General features: G+C 36.9%; 1 protein-coding gene, 1 long non-coding RNA gene and 1 pseudogene across 2 annotated transcripts; 1 reads left to right on the top strand and 2 right to left on the bottom strand.

Annotated features, from left to right (window-relative positions):
• Nucleotides 1-527: 527 nt before the first annotated feature.
• Nucleotides 528-4,055, bottom strand: LOC147516641 (uncharacterized). Its single transcript, XR_015213708.1, has 3 exons — nucleotides 3,862-4,055; nucleotides 3,725-3,782; nucleotides 528-986 (listed from the first exon to the last, which is right to left on the bottom strand). It is a non-coding gene; the product is annotated as an uncharacterized LOC147516641 (long non-coding RNA).
• A 149-nt stretch (nucleotides 4,056-4,204) lies between these two features.
• On the bottom strand, nucleotides 4,205-4,942 carry LOC147516640 (putative F-box protein At1g65770). Its single transcript, XM_086593335.1, has 2 exons — nucleotides 4,790-4,942; nucleotides 4,205-4,678 (listed from the first exon to the last, which is right to left on the bottom strand). The coding sequence occupies exons 1-2, from the start codon at nucleotides 4,940-4,942 to the stop codon at nucleotides 4,205-4,207; spliced, it is 627 nt and encodes a 208-aa protein (XP_086449461.1).
• A 390-nt stretch (nucleotides 4,943-5,332) lies between these two features.
• LOC147516639 (uncharacterized) lies at nucleotides 5,333-9,098 on the top strand (annotated as a pseudogene).
• The last annotated feature ends 544 nt before the right edge of the window (nucleotides 9,099-9,642 follow it).

The following is a 9,642-nucleotide window of genomic DNA, read 5'->3' as shown; positions in this document are numbered from 1 at the left end:
CTTGCTTCGGGGTGTGCCTACACCAAACAATATTTCAACCAACGACATCCTAATTAAAATTATACCAAAATCACTTATAATAAGCCAATCGATCTTATTACCTTCCTGTAGCTCGCCCATGCATCATCATCTGCATCAATTTTCTTGCCATCTTGGTTGAAAGAGAGACCAAAGCCACTCGCGTCAAGTGCATGTTTGGCAACTTTCCAGTCTTTCTTCATAGTTTTTAACCTCGATCGGACATTGTCACCTACCAAAACGCCATATTTAGTCATCGGTTTATTTCATCAGCAATTCACTTAAGGCTCTCTGTCCTCCACCCATTATCAACTTTCTTTCCCCCAGTAGCAGCCTCCTCCAATAACACCTCAACTGAGATCTCTTCCATGTTCACATACCATCTCACTTAGGTCTTATTCATTTTTTCGCAGCCTTTACGTTTTCCCTTGCCACTATCAATCGTTGGATTCACACCACCACTTGTCATACCTAGTTTGAAACAAATAATAAAGAAAGCTCAACACTTATTCAACACTCAATGGTTATTAACATAAAAAAAACAAGTACAAGAAAGTCGAGACTATCAACATAGTAATAATATCTAAAACATCAACATAATAATAATATCCAAAACATCAACATAGTAATATCCAATAAATTAGCACTCCCAAATACAAACAAGTTTTATTTTCAAAACATGACCACCGCAAGCAACACCAAAGCCTCACAACCCTACTTGGTCAAGCTTCCCTTCTTTCTTCATAATTTTTAACTTTGATCGGACATTGTTAGATACAAGAGTGATATTTAGTCATCAATTTATTTCATTAACAATTCGCTTTAAGCTCTCTGTCTTCCACCCATTAATGGCATTATAAGTGTTCTTTGCCCCACTAGTAGCCTCCTCCAACAACACCTCAACCAAGATCGCTTCCATCTAACTCAGGCATTACCACTCATTGGATTCACATCACCACTTGCCATACCTAGTTTGAAACAAATAATAAAGAAAGAACCACATTTATTCAACACTCAATAAAACACAGTATTGAAATAATAAAACATGGTATTACAAAAAAAAACATTATAACTAGTCTTGAAATATAGCAAAAATTTACAAATAGTTGTCTTGCCACATTGCCACATTGCAATTGACAAAAACTTTTCTTTATTGCAAAAAAGTTACTATAACAATCCACCTAATAGAAATGTTTATATATCATTGTTATCTTGCCACATTGCAATTAACAATTCATCCCTAAAATTAGTCCACCCTTGGCTAGGTTGAATATCAATATGAAATCATTCATTCACTTCATTGTTTTTAGTATTCAAAGTAAGGACAACCTCTACCTCATCCTCGCTGAGCTCCTCGTCGCTCAATGTACTATCAGGATCTTCTTCTCGCAAATAGTTATGCAAACCACAACATGCAAGGATCGCTTTTGTGTGTATGTTGACATCATGGAATTGGGGATGCCTTAGATATGCAAATCTTTTCTTAAAAATACAAATTGTCCTTTCCACAATAATATGCAAAGACGAATGACGGAAATTAAACTGTTCTTTGTGATTTTGAGGTTGAACTTCACCTATCTCTCTAAGATGGTACCACACACCACGATAAGGTGTGAGGAACCCTGGAACTAAAGCAAAACTAGCATCCGCCAGATAGTACTTGCCACCTTAAATTGAAGACACAAATAGGTTGATAAGTAACTAGTCATTTTAAGCATAATGCAACACTGAACAAGGGGCGTTTAAGGTGCAAACTATACCAATGGGTAGAGTGAGCTTATGCCCTAGACGAGACACAACACTTCTCAACAATCGTCCATCATGGGCAGATCCCTCCCACCCTGCGAGTACTATATGTATGTGAACTTCATGTCAAATGTGTAAGCCACCAAAACATTTTGGGTGACGTTACCCTTCCTATTACGATACCTAGCTTGTTGCTCTAATGGTAAGTTGATTAAAAAGTGTGTATGTACCATCAACCGCACCCACCACATCCTAACAAAGAAAAATTCATTAAGATTGAATAAACTCTCTAGCCTTGAAATAACACTCATATCCTAACCTGTGTAAGAAAAAAGTTGTATAACCTTGAAGTAGCAATTCCAATGGTATGTGTTGTAGCACGCGCGAGGAGAGTTCTCAACAGTAGCATTTTTTACTAACTCCCTAAATAACCGAAGCAATGCAACCAACATAACATGGAAGTAACGGTGAATTGTTTCTCCCGAGCGGAAGAATTGAAATCTTTCGTTTCGATTACGCATGTTATGCCCAACAGTGTTAAGAAACATGGCCACTTGCTCTTCGACAGTAACATGTCTACTATTAAATAGACCATGACCACGAAAATGAGTGCACAATTGACTAAACATTTCTCATCTCACCCTTAATTGCTCATGGCAAAATTTGTCAGTGGTAGAATACATCCTACCCAACATAGTTGCCTGCACATAATCCAAATTTCTACGAGGACCTCTAGTAAGAGCGGGGGGATTCCTACGCCTAGGCCTATACCTCCCTATATACCTTCTCCTATACCACCATGTCATCATAATATGACCCATCATAATAATAAGAAGAGTCGCAACTAGTATACGCTCATGTTATGTTCTCTGTCTACAAAAACTCAAACAAAAGAAACCATTTAACAGAAAGTTCATCAACTAGAGACAACAAATCAACAAACATTTAAATTCTAAGAAAGTGTTTACAGTTTACCCAATTTCAACATAATCATAGCATGGAATAACAACAAACACTAAGATAATTGCTAAAACAAACATACCCAAATTGAAAACTTCAATTATAATTAAGTTCTTCAATAGTATATAAAAAAAAAAATCAATGAACAATAAAATACCATAAAGGTGATTTGTGGATGCTTGAATTTAACAGCTTGAGATAAACTACATTTAGTATAGAAATTCACACACACACACATCTCGTACTTCAAGATTATCGAAAAAAACCAAATCTAACCATAATGGAAAAGAGCAAGTATAAAACGTCATTAATTACTTCTAATCGGGTTACTTTTGTTACGTAATTATCTTTTATATGGTAGAAAACATGAACACAACTTGATGGCAAGTTGAAGTAGTAATTCAGTATTGTTACTAATATTACCAAACTCAAACTCAAACAACAATTCAAGCAAATAATAAAAATAACAATAGATAATATATATATATATATATATATATATGGATGGAGCCACAGGGCACTGTAGCCACATTATATGGAATCGTCCATTCCTTTAGTATTTTGGAGTGGTGGTGGTGTATTTTGATTTTGGAGAGAGAGAGAGAGAGGAGAGATGAGTGGAGAAGAAGGTGTTTAGAGAGAAATAGATTGATCTAATTTTGGTGATTTTGTTTTTTGGTTTCGGTCAAATTATTTTTCCAAAATTACCCCTCCTTATTTTTTATGTTATTGCAAAATCAGATTATGAATTGACTTTAAGTCATATCCGTTGGATTGGAAACAGGCAAATGGATGGGATTGGTTGTGCCTATAATGGGGGTACAGTGCTTGTGACTCCATCCCTCCCCTATATATCGATTTTCACTACAAAAAACCATAAAAAAAAATAGTTTATATCAATAAATTGAAGAAACTATCTAAAAACAGCATAACAAAGAGATAGAGAGGAGAGAACTGGAGGGGGGAAAAAAGCATAGAGAGAACTGATTAGAAATTCTACCTGTGCTTGATGATTAGAACAAACAAAATCCCTCCTTCGACGCCGAAACAACTATCCACTTGAAAGAGAGAGATTTGAAAGAGATTAGAAACTAGTTCAAATTGAGAGAAGAAGAAATGAGGGAGAGAAGGTACTACCTTTTGATCCAAAGCATGAGATGGGAGTGGCGGCACTGAGAGTGTGAGAGATGATAGTGAGATGAGAGCGAGAGATAGTGGGAAAATCTTGTTGCCCTAGTAGGAAAATTTCGGTCGTTTTCCCACTAGCAAAAAGATTGGGGAGCCTATTTTCCTAGCAAATCAGTTTTTTGTTTGCCAGTACCATGTTTGGCAGCCAAACACAGGAAAATCACTGTTTAAGTACGAAAAAATCATTAAACCAGTAAACGAACACATCCTAAGTTTTTCAGTGGCGGAACTTTAAAATATTTTCAGGGTAAGCAATTCGCTAAAAAACGTTTGGATATTCCAATCAGACATCCTATGGATTCGCTGAAAACCATAAGGGACGAGGAAAAATAAATTCAGAATCAATTTTACAAATTTTCTCAGTAGTACCAGAATCAAAATGGAAAACTCCTTGATCATGACCCCTGTCATCTCCGAGCACATCATCATCAGAATAGTAGATAGAGTTTGGTCTACATCCAGGACAATCAGTTGCAGTCACGGAGAAAGCGTTATTACGGCCCAAGAACAGTGTACGATTGCCAAGATCTTTAACCTCTACCCACTTATGCTCGCTAAAATCTAGTTGGAACGCCCTGAAAGCTGTAGTGAAACGGTACCATCCTTTCTTGTGTCTGACATCACTATATAACCTATTGGTCAGCGAAAGGTCAGTTGAAGTTGCCACCAGATAATTTCGTCCTCTATTACCATGCAAGTCTACGAACATGCCCAAGTACGGGTCGGGTTCTATAAACAATGACTTAGTAGGTGAACCATGGACGCCCTGCAAAACATCAACTCTTCCATTATGCCGGAGAGCGTAAAAGTCACCTTTGTAAAATGTTACGTCCGTATAAGTACGTGGGTTACCAGGTCTTCATGGTGTGCCCTGTACTCTCTTCCAAGTAACCGTGTCCTTGCCTTCTCCAGGCCTATAGAAAAGTAACATGGTGCGATCCCATGGGATAGCTATAACAATATCAACATTAGGCGACGTAATAGCCTTGTAAATGTAAAGATCGCGCATGTGGTCAAAACCCCATTCCATATTATTTAGAATGGACGTGGTGCAGTTGCGAAGGGTTTGAAATCCATAAAATAAGATACCACCATTTTGTTCAGAAATTTGTTGAGTTCCTAGTACATAAGGAAACTCGGTGAGTGGAGGAAGGTAAACCACTTTCCTAGAGAAGGGATGTAGTAGCTGAACTTCGGAATTGGAATGAACAGTAATTAGCCATCCAAAAGAACTACCACAGATTCTACGTCCATATAACTCTGGTATCTCCAATAAATAAGTTGTTTCATCCAAAATACTGAAAAAACCAAGAAGGCCATCACAACAATAGTTGTATTCTGGTCGCCAAGATGCGGGTTTGGGTTTGGGTTTGGGATCATAATCATAGGGAAGTATTAACCACGGTAGATTACCTTCACTATGTCGAAGAAGCGCCATCGGAGAAAGCGATCTCCAAGATTTGCAGACACAGCTAAAGATTACATGTTGTAATAAGATGCCATCAGGAAGTTCTCTCCAGTCAATGTGTTTCTTATCATTATTCCACCTTGCCAATATATTCATCCATTCCTCCGAAGATGGACAGCTGCTAGTATTCCTACTTGCCAAGCTCTCCTTCATGCGTTTGTTTGGGGGTATATAGATATGATCATCGTGAACGCTGTCATCTTCTTCATCTGCTAGTTTGTAGGGATATCATTAGCGCTGAATGAAGAGTTGTTCTCCATGTTTATCGAAAAAAAAGAAGAAGAGTTGTTCTCCATTGATGATACCAAATTACCAATACCATCTCGTTAAACTCATTAGAGAGAAGTACCAAAGCGTTTGTGGCATCAACTGCATAGTTGGGCTAAGTTGGGCTGGGCCGTCCAATTAAATTGGTAAGTAATAAATTGTAAGTAATTAATAGCCCGTTAAAAATGCTGACATTACTGCTTTATTGTAGGGGTGGAACTTGGGTAGGGTTAGCACAAGATTGACTAAAATCCGACTTTTATTGGTCTTGGGCTAACTTGTCAAATCCGTGGTCTGGGCTTGGTTTACTAAAATCATAACCTGACTCGGTTTTGGGTTGGATTCGGGTTAGAATATAAAAAAACCAAAAAACTCGAGCCTGTGTGCATATCTATATCTTAATATTAAAGCTCTCACAAGGGGTATTTTTCGAGTTCTATTAAAATTTCACGTCATCTCCTATTAAAACGAGAATTTCTCTCCTATTTGAAAAATGGAAATTTCTCTTCTATTATAACGAGAATTTTTCTCTTATTAAAACAAATTCTAACACTTTTAATTAAAGTGAGAATCCTTCTCCTATTAAAATGAGAATTCCTCCCCTATTGAAAATTAAGCGAAAATCTAGCATACCCTAATTAAAACAAAAATCATTCTCCTATTAAAATAGAATCTCTCTCCCAATTGAAAAAACGGGTTTTTAAAACTTAATTTAAAACAATTTGTTAGAAAATTAAAATGGATTAGCGACTAAAACGGTAGTCCCAATTTTCTAAAAAAAATATAAATGTTTTCAAAAGAGCATGTGCGTATGCACGGGCCTACAAGCTAGTATGTACGTATATCTTTCAATTATTTTATTCTTATAAAAAATAAGATTGAGAATCTCTATTTTAGATTAGGGGTGTTCATGGGTCGGTTCTTACCGGTTTCAGTTCTAGGTCTATTTTTAGCGGTTCCTATCGGGTTCGGTTCTTTCGGGTTTTTTCCTATATTTTGAAAACCCGGACCCATACCCATTAAATAAATTGGTTCCGGTTCCGGTTTCGGTTCCTTATCGGGTTATACATTTTTATTGCTAAAATTATTTTTTTTAGTTATATAACCGATATAAAAGTTGGTTTACGGGGACTATAACACTTGTCATCGATATTTTTGTCCTCTCATAAGAAGTAATGGTCCTAAATTCAATAATAATATTTGAAAGTTATCTAAAAATTTTAAATACATTCTCATACATTATATGTATGTGTATATTTTAAATCGAACATATATATATTATACTATACATAATGCGTCATCTATAGAATAAATACCACATGTATCACAATTGTTAGTTAGCATTGCACGTATTCGTTATCTAATATATATACATGTAATATATCAAGCACGTACACAATCATGTATTAGTTAATATAGACAGTGCATAAGTTAATTCATAATATACGACTATACGTATAGACGTAGACACGTAAATATTATTATTAATATTTATAATACACATATATAATGTAATATTATAAAATATGCATTTAATAACACACATTCACTATTATGCTAAATGTTATATATATTTAGTATAATTTTACACCTAACAAATATAGACTATATATAATACTATATATAATAATAATGTTTGGGTTTGTTTTTATTTAGTGTAATATAATACTAAATTCTATATATCAAAATCAAACTAATCGGTTCCGGTTTCGGTTCGGGTACCCATCGGTTTTTTACTATTCGGTTCTAATGGGTTCGGTTCTTTATCGGATCGGTTCTTGAAGACCCACTTTAAATGGGTATAACATTTTAGGACCCAGACCCGCTATAAATGGTTCCTGTTCCGGTTCGGGTTTGGGTAATTGGGTACCCATGCACACCCCTATTTTAGATAGAATAATGTAATCAATCATTTTAAAACAATCAAATCTCTTTGATTTCATTAGAAGATTTCAATTTCGGTATTTTTTACCTCCTAATTTAAAAAAAAAAAAAAAAAAAAAAACCCCCGAGAAATTTGACCAACCCGACATAACCCAAATTGGTCGGGCTAGGGCTGAAAATTCAAGGACCGACTAGGGCTCGGGTTGAAACATTTGAAACTCGGGTTGTGCTCGGGTTATGCCTCAACCGGACCCAACACGCCCGAGTTCTACCCCTACTTTATTGCCATGTTTTTTCTTTTGAAATATTTAGAGGGTTAAGGCAAATCCACACCGGTTACATTGAAGGACCCTAGCCCGGAGACTTACATTGCCCGAAAGGCTCATCAACCTCGAAGAGCTTAAATTGCCCGAAGGGCTCATCAACCACGAAGGGAACCTAGCCCGAAGGCTTTTGCCGATGCGCCACTTTAAGTAGACCCAACCGCCTCCACCTTACATTGCCCGAAGGGCTCATCAACCCCAAAGGGAACCTAGCCCAAAGGCTCTCGCCGATGCGCCACTTTGAGTAGACCCAACCGCCTCCACCTTGTCATGAAGACTTGCTTTGAGTAGACCCAGCCAACCGCCTCCACCTTGTCATGAAGACTAGCTTGCTTTCGCTTCTCGACCCACCTATCGTAGCAGCACCAGGTCTTTAACCCAAAGGCTCATCTGACCCAAAGACCCATCACATAATTACACAAGAAAGAAATTCCAACCAACACTTGGTGGATTCGAACTTGCAACCTCTCCCATGAGAAGAGGGGTACACAACCAATTGAGCTAGAAGCTCTTGTGTTTTATTGCCATGTTATTTGGCGCCAAACTATCAACACTTGCCTCTCCCTCCTTCCAGTTTTCAGTTTTGCTCTGAAAAATGGCAACAGGAACAGAAGAAGTATTAGAATTTGAAAGTGAAGAAATAGACCCATCATCTTAATTATACTCAACTGCAAAGAGAATATGAACAAAGGTAACACATATGGCTAAAACATATACGAATTTCTCAAATTTGTCGGAGATATTTGATGATCCAGAAGGACCTAATCCTCCATACCATTACGTTGTGAAGGCTAGCGATGACTCATATTTTTAACTAGATAACTTAATTGCAACCTTAAGGGCATTGGCAAGGGAAGACCTGTACTATGGTTATGTTATTACATGTCCTAGTATGAACCCTTTTGTTATCTACATGTCTGGGATGGGCTATTTTATTTCTTGGGATCTAGTAGAAATAATTTGAACATCAGAAATTCCGAGGAACCATACCGAGGGTCCAGAGGACAAAGTTGTGGGCAAGTGGATTCGTCAAGGTCAACGTGCCAAGAATAGGCATAACGCTAAGTGGAGCATGTATAATTACCCAATTTCTCATACAGGGTGCACACATGAGCTTTCGCCTTTGGCCAGACACTTTTTATGTTCATCTTTGAAAAGTCCAGGAGAAATGGATCAATACTTCGAAGTACTTCAATATAACTAACAATCTTCAACCATCTACACTATATCATATTCCTTGGTAATATAAGCTACGCAGATTTTGTTCACTCTTTTGATTTGAGTTTTTATTCAGTCAATAACAGTGATGTACTTTTACTTTCCTTCATACCCACTTCTTTACATTTTTGTAAGGGGTAATACTGAATCATACTGTAAAATCTCCTTCCTGATGAAGGCATTTGAATTCTTTGTTCCTTCCACACAATTCAATTAGTAGAGTGTTGTGTGATCTAAACTGCAATCTATAATTTCACCAACAATGTCGACAATCTTTGATTCCGAAGACTCCTAAGAGCATGTAAACTGCTATCTATATTTATTAGAGTTTTATTTATTTATTCTCTCTCTCATTCACAAGCTCTGCTCCTCTCACACAGTTAACTTAGAACAATTGCCAATTGGACTTAGTGAGATATATTCCGACTTAGTGAGATGTGTTTCCGACTGGCAATGTGGGAAATTCCGAGTATGTACGTTAAGGCTTTCTTGATGCCTAACAGTGGCTATGTGTTGTTTATTCCTAGTCATTGCATTTTTCAACTTAGCACTCACTTGACGTTGTCGTAG

This window comes from Coptis chinensis, chromosome 2 (assembly GCF_015680905.1).
Source record: "Coptis chinensis isolate HL-2020 chromosome 2, ASM1568090v1, whole genome shotgun sequence".
In the NCBI taxonomy this organism is placed as follows: Eukaryota; Viridiplantae; Streptophyta; class Magnoliopsida; order Ranunculales; family Ranunculaceae; genus Coptis; species Coptis chinensis.
Note: the sequence above shows the minus strand (reverse complement) of the source record. Positions and strands in the feature narration are given on the sequence as shown.

Excerpts from the sequence above, each read along its gene's own strand:
- LOC147516640 (XM_086593335.1), bottom strand. The coding sequence starts at position 4,942 with ATGGAATGGGGTTTTGACCACATGCGCGATCTTTACATTTACAAGGCT. Across the intron at positions 4,679-4,789 it reads ACACGGTTACTTGGAAGAGA|GGCGTCCATGGTTCACCTAC; the intron begins GTACAGGGCACA and ends GATGTTTTGCAG.